General features: G+C 39.0%; 1 protein-coding gene across 4 annotated transcripts in view; it reads left to right on the top strand.

Moving 5' to 3' along the window:
- Positions 1–12,724, top strand: part of slf1 (SMC5-SMC6 complex localization factor 1) — a 63,837-nt gene extending 51,113 nt beyond the window's left edge. For 2 of the 4 annotated variants that reach the window (XM_048525199.1, XM_048525200.1), the window contains 3 exons: positions 1,115–1,284; positions 3,543–3,631; positions 11,945–12,724. In XM_048525199.1, the coding sequence (XP_048381156.1) occupies positions 1,115–1,284; positions 3,543–3,631; positions 11,945–12,417 (732 nt within the window). In that variant the 3' untranslated portion in view covers positions 12,418–12,724. Of the gene's footprint in view, positions 1–1,114; positions 1,285–1,426; positions 1,550–3,542; positions 3,632–11,944 lie in introns of those variants that run through there. The other 2 variants (XM_048525204.2, XM_048525208.2) reach the window with 2 other exon arrangements.
- Positions 12,725–13,914: the final 1,190 nt, after the last annotated feature.

The raw sequence follows: 13,914 nt of genomic DNA, 5'->3' as shown, positions 1-13,914 counted from the left end.
GGAACCTGCAACTTTCCTGGCCCCTGCTCTATCCATGTCTCTGAAATAGCCACAACATCAAAGTCCCAGGTACCAACCCATGCTGCAAGTTCACCCACCTCGTCCTGGATGCTGTTGGCGTTGAAGTAGCCACACTTCAAACAACCTTCCTGCCTGCCGGTACACTCCTGCGACCATGAAATCTTATTCATGACCTCACTACTCTCAACCTCCTGTACACTGGAGCTACAATTCAGATTCCCACTCACCTGCTGAATTAGTTCAAACCCTCCCAAAGAGCATGAGCAAATTTCTCCCCCACCCCCCCACCCAGGATATTGACACCCCTCTGGCTCAGGTGTAGACCACCCCGTTTATAGAGATCCCACCTATCCCAGAATGAGCCCCAATTATCCAGGTATCTGAATCCCTCCCTCCTGCACCACCCCTGTAGCCACATGTTCAACTGCTCTCCCTATTCCTCACCTCGCTAGCACATGGCATAGGTGACAAACCAGAGATAACAACTCTGTTTGTTCCAGCTGTACGCTTCCACCATAGCTCCTTGAATTTCTGCCTCACATCCCCATGTCTTTTCCTACCTATGTCATTGATGCCTATGTGGACCACTACTTGGGGCTGCTCCCTCTCCCTTTTGTTCAAACCTCAATCCATTAGTTGAAATTAGGATTCTACTTTTACAGACAATTAGACTGTTTTAAAAAAAAAATACCACATGTTAAATAATAAATAAAATTGCAGAATATGTAGGGCAATTGTTCAGTAAAATTCACTGTACCAGCTACTAATTACATAATAATTGTTCAGCCAATTATAAATAAAAAATGTCTTAACTATTTTGTAATTTGATACACAATATTTAGTTAAATTTTAAGCTTTGTAGTTTTTGACTTGTCTAAGGTATTAATAGAAGGAAAGATTGAACATATTGTTTGATTACGGAGTTTTGAGCAACAGATATGCTATTGAAATGCTCACAATCTCATGTGCAGGCAAAAGTGGTATGACCTTCCATTAGATCAGTAGTGGCTAACTTTCAGAGCAGATGCCATTTATGTCTCATTGTGGTGAGTGGACTGTAAATCTTATTGAATGAATTTTCTTGTTCTGATAGATCTCTTCATATTTAATAGCCCTTGGGCGGCTAGGAAGTTGTAAGAAAGTGATGGTGAAGGACCCCAAGGAAAAGAAGATGGGTCATCAGCCTTGTCTTGAACCTTTAAGGCCGTCGCTTAGATTGACTAGTGACAGGCAGAACCATGTGGAAACACTGACCGTTCTAGCGTGAGTAATTCTTACAACATCTCTGCTTTAAAGTCACTTCTGAAAAAGCTGTTGGACTCATATAGTTCATAGGCTTTTGGTGATCCATATTTTGTTTCCAGCTAAACATCCATCGGTCTCTTTTTATCTATTCAATTACTAGGCATCAGACATGAATAGTAAGTTGACATGTAATTTTACTGAGATAATGGGAACGGCAGATGCTGGAGAATCCAAGATAACAGTGTGAAGCTGGATGAACACAACAGGCCAAGCAGCATCTCAGGAGCACAAAGGCTGATGTTTCGGGCCTAGACCATCAGAAACTGTCTTTTCTCTGTTATTCAGCAGTACTTGGATTTTATTCTATCATAAATTTTAGCAATATTGTGTGTTTAAAACTTAAAAAAAAATTGTCACCTAATAATATTGAGCTTGAAAAGTAATTATACCTTCCCATAAGCAATATGGTGAAAGTCTATGCCATGAAATCAGAGCCCTACATGTAATGCAATAAAAACTGCATATTGCCTATCTCACTACACATTTTAGAGCCATACAGTCATAGTCATAGAGTTGTACAGCATGGAAACCGATCATTTGGCCCATTTTCGTTTTAAACCCTGCTTCATATACTTATCCAGATGCTTTTTAGATGTTATAATTTGTAATAGTCACCACCACTAATTCTGGCAGCTCATTTCATTCATGCAGTTCTCTCTGTATGAAAAAGTTGTCCCTTAGGTCCCTTTTATATCTTTCCCCTCTCATATTTAACCTATGCCCTCTAGTGCAGCCCTTCAACAACATGCTGATTTCTGTGTTCAATTTAGATCTAACAGGCTGAAATTTGATATACGTAAAGTGGCAATAAGTCATGCTCAATTCTGAGGCTGCTCCTGTGCATCTGTGGGTGGCTCTTTATTTAAAATAAAACCCACTCTGTAATTTGGCAGTTGCTGTACAGCCTGTCTACCTGTATCCTCTCTGGCCCAGCCCTTGCTGATCAATTGTGGATGGTTTTCTGCTATTTTTGCTTTATACAGACTTCTGGAGTTGAAATTTTAACTCTGCTCAGAAAGTATTGTATGCTTTGTTATCTATCAGGAAGATGCCTGACAGGTTATGGACGGGACTTTGCATTGATGCAGTAGTTTTATGTTTGCCTCAATTCTGCTACCAAATTTCAAGAATATATTACTAAGCTCAGATCATTGGTTTCACTTGCAATGCTTACCTATGAACTGCCTTGGTAGGCTGCTGGCAGACATGGAGGTTTGCTGGGCAGCCTTCAGAAGACCTGTGAGTTGCATTATATCCCTCAGCAGGAATTAATTTCTCATGATCTAGGGAATAATTGCCCCCTAAGTGACCTGTTCATAAAACCAAATGATATGACACAGACAGGTAGGATTCCTGTATCAGACCCATCCAACCTGCCACTAAGTGGGGAATAATAGTTTTTCCAACTTCAGGAGTCAGGCACAAGTACTTACGCCCAATTCTTCTAGCTACCTTGCCATCAGCCAGGCTCCATTAACACTCAGGCATGTGTGTAACACACCCATTCAATAAATCTTCCTTAAATGTTAGTTACCAAGATCTGCTGTTCACAACACAGTTTAATTTATTATTTCAGTATTATTTCAGAACATGGTAGCCTAAAATTTCCCTGGTGTGTCTACATAAAATCAAACCTCCCATTTGATGTTGATTTTGTATCAGCATGGCTTTCTTTTTAGATTAGTATCAATCTTCTGTGACAGAGTAGCATGAATTTATTTAATTTAGAAAGTATTATTTGACTTGGAAGTTGGTAAGTACTCCTCCATGTATGGCTGAGATTATTTCCTCAGGATATCTGTCTTCGTTGTCTCCTCCTCATCCCATTCAGTTACAAACACCTCAGCCATAAACACATGATAGAAATACAGCTCGCTGACAGCATCACTTTTAAAAGTGCTATCTTGTATACTGTATCAGTTGTCATCGTGGACAGCCTTTTGATGTAGTGTAAGGCATCATTCCTGTATAATTTAGTCTGCCACTTTATACTTCAACCATTACCAATCCAGGGAGCTGGCGATATTATTGCAGAACTATCTTCAGAGTGATTGTTACGGCTTATCCAAATTGTATGTTCCATTGTAGAGGATTGTCAATTGTTAAATTTTTTTGTACACTCGTTTTAGTCACGATATCTAAAGTACAGATTATTTGTCAATGCTATGTTTCATGTATAAAAGAAATGTGACAATTGTTCTTACTGCTTCTTCCAGTAAGCAGATTCTTCCTTTTGAGGCAAGGAGGAATTCTTCTCTGAAATCCAAGGAAACTAAAATTGGGTCCACTAATATAAATCAAAATGGTAAAAGTTTTTAATTGTTCACTTTTAAGTTATTTAACTGTAAGTTGAGTGTTAACAAAGATTTCAGTTCAAGAGAACCACGGTTAAGTTTCATCCTGTTCTTGCCCATACACACTTTTCAAAAAGAATCATTTAGACAATAACAAAGAACAGAATGCCCCAGTGATAATGGGAACTGCAGATGCTGGAGAATCCAAGATAATAAAATGTGAGGCTGGATGAACACAGCAGGCCCAGCAGCATCTCAGGAACACAAAAGCTGACGTTTCGGGCCTAGACCCTTCATCAGAGAGAGAGCTACCAGCTTACTTTGTCTTCCTAGCGAAAGACACTGGATGCAGAATTTGTCGAATTCCTAATTTTTGTCTTGAACTAGTAGTGCTTGCTCTGCTCTGAAGAATCAAATATAGAAGTACTGAATATAGTTATTACATTTCTTCGTGTGTTTTGGTCACTTTTTTTATCTTTATTACATTTTCTTCCCTCCCCATTCTCCCATATGTGTAATTAAATTTCAGGAAGCCAAAATTAACTCAACTACATACCTTCTGTACTTCAAAAACTTAGTTGACAAAGTGATCCTTGTGATAATTATTGCAAATTTACCATCCACAGATGTGTTTCCTGACGGAACAACACCCTTTTTTTGCGCTTTCTTCCACCTTTCTGAATGGTTTTATAAGATGTATTATTTCACCTAATCTTTAGTTCACTTGACTCTCGCCCAGGTCACCCAATGTGCCCCGTCTTCAGAACCCAGAGCTCTCAGAATCTCAGTTGTTACAATGCCATTCAGCCTGTTGTGCCTGTACACCATTTCTAGCTAAATAATCATTCAGTAGTCTCCTGAATGCTTCAGTTGAACCTGCCTCCACTGCATTCCACAACTACTTCAGAAAGTGCCTCAGACTCCTTACTCTAACCCTAAGCCTGTATCGTCCTTTAATCTCTCCCCTTTACTAAGCCTTCTGAGCTCATCTAACATCTACCTTTTAATTATTTGAACCTATTCCATGATTCTGACCACGCACCTTCCCTTTTCAGACTGCCATGCCAGCAGATTTTGTAAATGTTTCTGTCTCCGGCGCTGTATCCTTATATCTCAAACTATCACCACATTCTTCAAAAACCCTGAATGCTTCTTCTGAAATATTTTCCATCTTTCCTTTTTTTTCATTCTAAGGGTATAATATTTACATGAAGTTTTAGTAAAGAAAATGTTCTAAAGCAAATCTCTAATGGAATTAAGAATTTAGTGCATTTTGGAATTGATTGGTAATCAAAACAAAATTGCATATCTGTTAAGACCATCGTGTGTTATCATATGGCAGGCGACATGCAACTTGCCATTCAACTTTTGATAGTTCTGTTGAATATTGTGCAAATCCTTTCAAATTTGGAAGTCTTGAAATTTTTAAAATTGTAGCACGATATGCTTGACACTTCAGCTTCCAAGCTCTAGGAACAAGTCAGTACTGAAGATCCATAATGTTGAGGCTACATTGTTTATTCACCCATTCAAAAACTGTAGAGATTTTTTTCTATTTGTTTACAGGAAATAGGCTTCATTGGCCACACCAATGTTTATTGCCCACTCTTAGTTGCGCATGGAGGTGGTGTTGAGCTGTTTTCTGAGCAACCGCAGTCAGCTTTGTATACAAATACCCACAATGCTGTTAGAGAGGGAGTCTGAGGTTTACCCAGCTACACATTGAAGGAATGGGGATAGATTTTTGGAATGGCGATAAATTTTCAGAATGGTGAGTGGCTTGGAGAGGAACTTACAGGTAGTAGTGTTCCTATGTATCTGTTGCCTTTGTCCTGCTAGATGGCAGTTGATTTGGGTTTGAAAGGTGCTGTCGTAGGAGCCACAGTGAATTTCTATAGTGCATCTTTGTAGGTGGTGCCAGTCAAGCAGGCTTCTTTGTCCTGGATGGTATCAAACTTCCTGAGTGGTGTTGGAGCTACACTCATCCAGGCAAGTGGAGAGTGTTCCATCACACTCGTGACTTGTGCCTTCCAGATTAGGCTTTGGGAAGTCGAGGTGTATTACTTATTATAGGATTTGTAGCTGCAGTGCTTGCATGGTATAGTGATTGGAACCAGGTAGATCTCGTTGACAGATCTTGATTAGGCGTTGTTAACCTTAGTCAATCAGGAAGCCCTGGCTGACCAATTCTAAACAGAGGATTCAGAATCTCTTCAGTTCAGGCACCTGACTTCTGAGCTGGTTTGGCCTTGGCAGTGGTACTGCTGGATTCGTTTCCACTTGGGAACTGCTTTCTTTTTCAAACTGGCCAGTTACAGCCAGTGTATTGTTATTTTCAGAGACCGAAGCGCACATGATTTGGTAGCAAGGGCTTACTACTTGCACCACAGTTTTAAGTACTTGCAGTTTACTTTTGAAGATGTTTTCACCATTTTGTGTCTTGAGTGAGACATGTGACAGCTGTGCCTTTACGAGTGGACACTGTTTCCATGAGTGGCATAGGCCTCTGTGGATGGACCAGGCCTCTGTACTGGACAGGCCCTCTGCAAGTGGGCCATGTCCTCGAGTGTAGGCCTGGCCTCCGTGAGTCTGCTGTGTTTCTTTAAATGGACTAGGCCTCCAGGATGGACTGAGTATTGTATGTATGTGAGGTGTGTGCTTGCTGCTTTCGGGCGTGGATTTGGGCTTTTATGTTTGGATCGTTTCTTACGTGCTGTGATTTACGTGCCTCTGGGTTTGTCAAGCCTTACCGTTAGTTGGAAGGTGAGCAGTTTGTTCCAAAAGGCAGATGGTGCATAGATCATCCCGAAAACCATTGTCCCAAGAGTGGGACGGTGGGTAGGTCACCCTGAAAACTGTTGTCCAGGGAGGCATAGTGACGAGATATTCGAGATGGTCGGAAGGCGAGAAGAGGTGGGCCAATTGCTGATTTGCCAGGAGTGTCAGTGTTGCATATATTGCTTTGGTTATTGTTTGTTTGTGTCAATTTATCTGTTATGTACTTTCAGCTTTAGGTTTTCTTGTGATGACAAGTTATGGTGCAATTTGGAGTTCATTTTTCTGTCCCCACTCTCTCCTGAATTGTTTGCTTTGTTGACTGTCACCTTGATTTTGTTTTGTATCTTTTGTACAGGTTAAACTGGGGGGAAAAAATATATAAACAGGCAATTCAGAATCTCCACAGTTCAGAGACTGACTCCAAGCTGGCTGGCTTCAGCTAGTGTCATAAAATGTGAGGCTGGATGAACACAGCAGGCTCAGGAGCACAAAAGCGCGACGTTCAGATGAAGGGTCTCGGCCCGAAACGTCAGCTTTTGTGCTCCTGAGATGCTGCTGGGCCTGCTGTGTTCATCCAGCCTCACATTTTATTATCTTGGATTCTCCAGCATCTGCAGTTCCCATTATCTCAGCCAGTGTACTGTGCACAAGTAACTAAGGAGTGAGATAATAGGAACTGCAGATGCTCGAGAATCCGAGATAACAAGGTATGGAGCTGGATGAACACAGCAGGCCAAACAGCATCTTTTGCCTGCTGTGTTCATCCAGCTCCACACTTGTTAACTAAAGAGTGATTTGGTGACTGGATATCGGCCTCTGTACACTTGGCTAGTCCGTTTTCTAGTCAATGATAACCACTAAGATAGTGGTACTAAGGAATTCAGCGATAGTAGAGCTACATTTGCAATAATTGTCTACGTCTACAGGAACTTCAGTTCAAAGTTGCTGAACTGGAATTAGCAGAACATTAGGAAGGGAGAGTGTTATTGGGCAGTTTGATTCAGGCATCAGCCACCTTCGTTGGTTCAGAAGTGATCAAGGACAGAAGGATATGACTGCCAGTAGGGGAGTCTAATGTGCCATACTGGCAGTGCCTCTGTTTTTACCCATATCCAACAAATGTGAAATTCTCACCTTTTATTGCGGGTAAGGGCAAAGTCTGTAGAGTGAGTTAACAAGCTAACTCTGATGCTGTGGAAGCAATTCAAGGGGTATTGTTAAAAGGAATGTGCTAGTTCTAGGAGACCGTTTTATTCATGAGGGTAAGTTCTGTTCTTTGTAATTGTGACCATGAATTGAAAAGAATTAGTTACAAGCCCAGTGGTTAAGGACACATCCTCCTAACTGTAGTGAATTACGAATATTTGTAGAAAATGGAAGATTCTGCCAAGGAAGTTTTGAAGAATAAAAGCCCAAATTATTTGGATATATCTCAAAGATTGTCTGACTTATCAACTGTGCCATGCAAAAATTGTTGTAACGTCAAACTGATCAGTAATTTTAAAATCTGGCACCAGCCACTTTGGGAGATAGGTTTCAATTCTTGAGGTACTCAAGTAGAGTATCTGACTTTAAACTTAAAAGGTTGCAAAGGGTAGATATAAAATTGAAGGGAACGGTGAAAGAAATGTGACAGTGGAGCAATTTGAGTAAAAGTGAACAGTGTGAAAGGAAGAGACAGAGTTCCACTAGTGACAGTACTATGAATAAGGTTAAATGAAGGGAAAATAAGCTTTAAAACAAAGGATGCTTTTTCCGAAAGTGCAAAAAATTCTAACACGACAGACATTGATGGCATAAATGCAGATAAATGAGCTTCATCTATAATAAGAAATGGTCACCTGATTGAAAAAGTTGGTACTGACATCTTGAAGGCAGATGAAATGAAAAAGGATGATATCAGGCCAGAAGGAAGGATGAATATTGAGATGCAAACCCAGGAAGTAAAATTAATGAGAGTTCACAGTTAACAAGGAGCAGAAAGGAACACGAATGGTAATATAGAGCCTGAAAACAATAACTACACTGTTGGACAGAGCTTATAAATGAGACCAACTTATATTAAAGGCAAAGCAGAAATCATGGGAGATGCAAATGTTATACGCTGGTTAAATCAAACAGCAGAAGTAACAGTTATCACATTTATCTGAGATTGTTTCTGAAGAAATTTGCCCTCGAGTTGACCTTAAGTGGTCACCCCCTTTTAGCATGAGACCATGGCCCCTAATTCTAGATTCTTCAGGCGCGTGAAACAGCCACTTAACAATAACCTTGTCAAGTCCTTTTAGAATTTTGTATGTTTCAATGAGATCACTGCCATTTAGACCTTCATGGGACAAGCCTTTCATCTCAGAAACCAATCCAGGGAACTTTGATTGCATCCGTACGGGAAATTTATACTACCTTTTCAGTAAGCAGATTTTGATCAAGTTATTACGCAGGTGATAAAGTTAACAGTCTCCTTTGCAAAAATGCAAACAGCAATACTTGTCCATGGGGTGAATACAATTGTCAGACTTGGGAGTTCAACTAAGCATTTTATAATGAAACTATCTGGGCCAATAGATGTCCAATCATTTATTTAGGCACCCGAAACGTCAGCTTTTGTGCTCCTGAGATGCTGCTTGGCCTGCTGTGTTCATCCAGCTCCACACTTTTTGTTATCCCAGTAAATGGAGACATGCCTTTTTAACCTTTTTGAACCTCATCACGTTCCCTACTCAGGACTATTCCCCAAGTCAGCAGGCCCATCTTCTACCCATGCTTGCGTCCCCAACACAGATGAGTGAATACTCATGATAACCACAAAAATACAGCACTTCATGTTTAGTTTTCCCGCTGTAGCCTTCAAAGATGTAACTTATTTACAGGACTTGATCCCTGGAGCCTGATACAAACAACATGAAACCATTGGCATACTATTGTTAATTAACAGCATTTTTTAATCAAGCATTTATTCCTCTTTCCATTTTGTAAAAAGTGTAGGTGAAATTTGATTATTCAGAAGCAAAAAGCACTATAAAGATCTTAGTTTCTATAATTTGAACTAAGCCTAGTATGAGACAAAATACGTTATGAAAAGTTTGGCAGTAAGGTACTGGTAGAGATGAAAAGGTTGCTGTAGAATAAATCATATTTCCATACAGTTTACCAGCACAAGGGCTATTAAAATTAAGTAGTGATGAGCAATGAATACAGATGGAAAATGAACATTTGATAAACTGTCTTTTCAATATTCACTTTACTGCAATCTTGTTTTTAATCCTGTATTGTATGATGAGACATCGATGTCCAATGTAATTGGTAAAATTTAGAGTCATGCACCCACATTTATTAATATTTGACTTTTTTAATGATCCTGATATCTATACTAAACAAATTTTCATTTATCCTATGCAAAGTCAAAAGTTTACAATTGGGTTCTTTGCGAAAGGTAATTCTACTCATTTTGCTGGTCTCTTTTGCAAAATTAAATTTGTTCTGTTCATCTGACCTGATTTTTGCATGCAGTAACAATTTTGTTTATATTTTCAAGCTGTTGAGGTACATTGGCTGAAAAACGAACAACGGTGCCTTGAATGTGACATGTAAACAGTTTTAAGCCATTATTACAGAAATCTTAGTTTCTTGGAAAGTTTCTTGCCTTTTAAGGACTTGTGCCATTGGTGTAAAAACTTTTTTAGTAACTTTTGTGTCTGTTTTTAAAGACGTGTTTAATTTCCATTCCAACATTTTTCAACTGTCTCTTTTTAAGTACAGTGATAGGTTGACATTGAGAGTAAATCACTGTGAGCTTAGTGGCTGTGATGCAAGAAGAGGAGGCAAAAATACTGGATTTTCACATTGCCCTAACAATTTTTTTGATTGGATGCTCGTGATTTAGATGCACATTTAAACATTAGAAGTTTGGAAATACAGGAAACCACTAAATCGTTGAAGAGCAAATTTGAAGATGGTACATGAGTGAAGCGAGAGTTCAAGAGATGGACATTATCGAGAAAAATTTCCTGCACAAAGGAAGATTAAATAAGTTGTGGCACAGCTTCCTCTAACCTGTATAAAATACAGAAGTATAGTTTGATGTACGGTGCAAAATGTAATTTGAAGACTTTTCAGTGATCATTTCATTGAAGGAATTTCTACTGTTGTCTCAAACAGCACTTATTCTATATAAAGGTTTGACCCTTGTGTCTGTTAAGTGTCACAGCAGATCTTTGTTATGCTCACAGCAACGTCTCTCGGAATTTGAGGGTAAAAGAACTCTGCCTGTCCAGGCACAAACAACAACTATCATTAATGCACTATGGTATTCAAAGCAGTTTTGTCATCAACTTCTAGGAAGCCCTTTAACTTGTTCGTGCAATTCCCTTGATGTTCTGTTGTATAGAGTATTTACTTAAAACCTCCAGCAAAAGTGGAAGTACAGGTTTTTTTAAACCAGATTTTGAATCTAAGGTCTTCTTCTGCCCCCTACTGGCTATGTTGAACTTTATATGTTGCTTCAAGCTGATAATCTAAATTCTACAGTATTATGCATTCATTCTTAGTCACAGAAGAAGCTGTATAATCCCACAGATGTTTTATTTATCTCAAGTTCGCCTACTTATACATAGAAACTTATTTCAAATGTTCTCCAACATGAGAGTCAATATCTTGTGAAGCCCTGCTTTTACTTAATCAACCTGTTCAGAGATATTATTATAAAACTCTGGAAAGGGTGGGACTTGAGCCCAGGCTTCCCGATCCAGATGTAGGGACCCTACCGCTGCATCATAAGAGGGCCCCACATCCTACTTTAAATGGGAAATGGCCAAATGCTTACAGATATGTATTTTTGAGACCATTAATAAGAATGTCCAGTGGTTTTTATTTTGTCCTATCGAGCAAGTCAACTGGTGTTCATATTCATAAAATTCTGCTGACACCTGTACTGAGTACATCTGCATCTCTTACATTCTGGGCTTTGACAGTGCCATGGCAGAAACTAGATCAAAGATTACAGCAGTTAGGGGTTGTAGATCAGCTGTTTATTGATGTATTGCAGGAGTAGCAACAAAGATTTCCTAAATTTTCTTCTAATCTCAATTTTTTTCAAAATTCTCCATCTCTCTCTCTCGTGACTTTTCGTTCTCTTTCAATCCCTGACCCCTCTCTTGTGTGCATGAGCCCAATGACCTCTGCTCAACCTCAGTCATTTTCCCTCGTGCTGTTGCAATTTTCCCCCTCTTGCTCATACTTCAAGATGTCCATGGGTCATCAAAGACAGTACTTACATTTATGTAGAATAATGAATAGAACTATAATGTAACATGTTTTGTGATCCAAATATCAAGCCAATTTTTGTGGTTGATTTGCCTAGATATTTACAGAAGATTGAATTGGTTTTAAAGCGGCATGCTTCCTTAGGCAGCCGGCATATAAGTTAACTGTGTCAGTGATAGTTACTGCCTGAAGTGGTTATGGATGAGCCCCAAGGTGAAAAAAGAACAGCTGTTTCAGTCACTCGTGTAAATGTCGTTTGTATCAATATGTCATTGTTCCTACAGGAGCTATTTTGCTACAGCAACAAGGCTGCCCAGGAAAAAAATCTCTGGATTGTCCAAATGCAAAGGAAGATATTTGTACCGTCACAGAAGTCCGAATGGAAGATGTTGCTGAAGGGCAATTTGGAAATTTGAATGAAGGCATCAATTCTACTGAAACTGAGCCTAGTGCCTATCTCTGGTCTATACTTCTAAAGAACTATATTGAAAATCATAACTTGCCCTTAATCTATCATGTTGTGAATGATTCACCTTTGACTACTGTTCAATTTGTAGGTAAGCATAGGTTTGAGAACCTGAAAAATTCCTTTCCTGAGCAGCTGATGGTACAGTATGCTGAAGATGTTAAAACCTATAAGGAGCTTCCAAAGTATATCCAGCAAATGTTTGGCAATCTGAGGAGTGGATCCCTGGCTCTTGGAGTGAACACACAGTTGCTACTGCTGCACATAGATTCAATGTTTACTCATTCTTAATCACTAAAATTGATCTAATTTGGTTGCAAGTGGAAATGTAATTATATAATGTATTTGTGTTAAATAAAGAACAAATGCCACTCAGAATGACTGGCTACAAACTGAAGTTCTAGTAGCAGTGCTTAACTGTAGGAGAGAGCTTGAGTTGAAATTACTGATGCATTTTACAGTAAGTGCAGTGAGAATTGCTTTCAAGAAAGACCTGAGATTTGCAGTAATGCAATCAATTGTCTATGGCATGAAAGTATGAAATGTATTTATACATGGCATCTATATTTGTAAATTTTTAAAAAACAATGCCACTGCCTTGTGTAACTCTTTCTTTATATTTAATTATGTAAACATATTTTCCATAAATAAGTTGGTAATTTATATTTTCATGTGACAATTAAAGTTTAACAATTATTTTACTCAATCTTTTGCACAGTTGTAACTTACTGTACATCTTGAATAAATTGATTTTGTTTTGTTTACATCATTGTGGATCTGTTAGCTTTACAAATACCTAAACAAGAAACCATTTTTGCGAGACAGATTTTGCAAGTGCAGGGGCCACGGCCATTGGCGTTGTCATATAGTAGTGGGGAAAAAAACAAAGTTCAATACCTAGGTAGCGCTAGAAAAAAAATACAAATTTTTTTATGTGGGATGGAAGAAAAAGCAGTTAGGGGCTCAGAGCATGGGACAGAAAGTAATAAAGTTTGTTAGATTTACAATGCATATATGTGGATACATAATGTGTAAATGGAATTGGTGAGGCACAGGCATATATGGTTACATCATCATACGTTATCGCAGCAAAAACAAGATACATGGTTTGAAGAAAGGCAAGTCCGGAAAACCATTCTAGAAGTCGTTTTGCTGTGCTGAAGAGTGGGGACGTTCCAGCTGCTCACAGATAACTATGTGATAGAACAGAAGTTCAGTTGCATTGTTCTGCCTATATTATAGGGCACTAACTAAAAGGAAATGAGCAGAGGAACTTAAAAAAAGTTAGGTTAGAGCATTGTTGGGTGGGGGGGAGAAAGTCATGCTTGCTGAAAAGTGCTTTTCTTCTCAACACGTGTGAATATCTCCTTTCAAAGGAAGCAACACTTCATGCTGCATAAGAAAAGGGTGGTTGGCAGGTCAACTCTGGTCTAGGTGTTATTATGGAGAACACACTAGCAAACTATCATCTGTTAAACCTTTTGCTTAATTCAAACAGAGTGCATACATAGATATGTTACTTTCCCCTGCAGAATATATATCCCCACATATGGATAATGTAGCATCTACCAGTTGTAAGTCAGCCACATTCTGTGCTTAGCTGATGACATTCTATTGGTACTGCAAACTTAGTATACTTCAGTGAGTGTTGTCCAATTGCAGAATTGCATCAGACATTAGATGAGGAAGGAATAGGAGTAAGTCATTCAGTCCTTCTAATCTGCTCTGCCATTCAGTGAGATCATGGCTTATCTGATTGTAAGCTTAATATCTGCATCTCTGCATACT

Source organism: Stegostoma tigrinum, chromosome 3, assembly GCF_030684315.1.
Source record: "Stegostoma tigrinum isolate sSteTig4 chromosome 3, sSteTig4.hap1, whole genome shotgun sequence".
NCBI lineage: Eukaryota > Metazoa > Chordata > Chondrichthyes > Orectolobiformes > Stegostomatidae > Stegostoma > Stegostoma tigrinum.
Note: the sequence above shows the minus strand (reverse complement) of the source record. Positions and strands in the feature narration are given on the sequence as shown.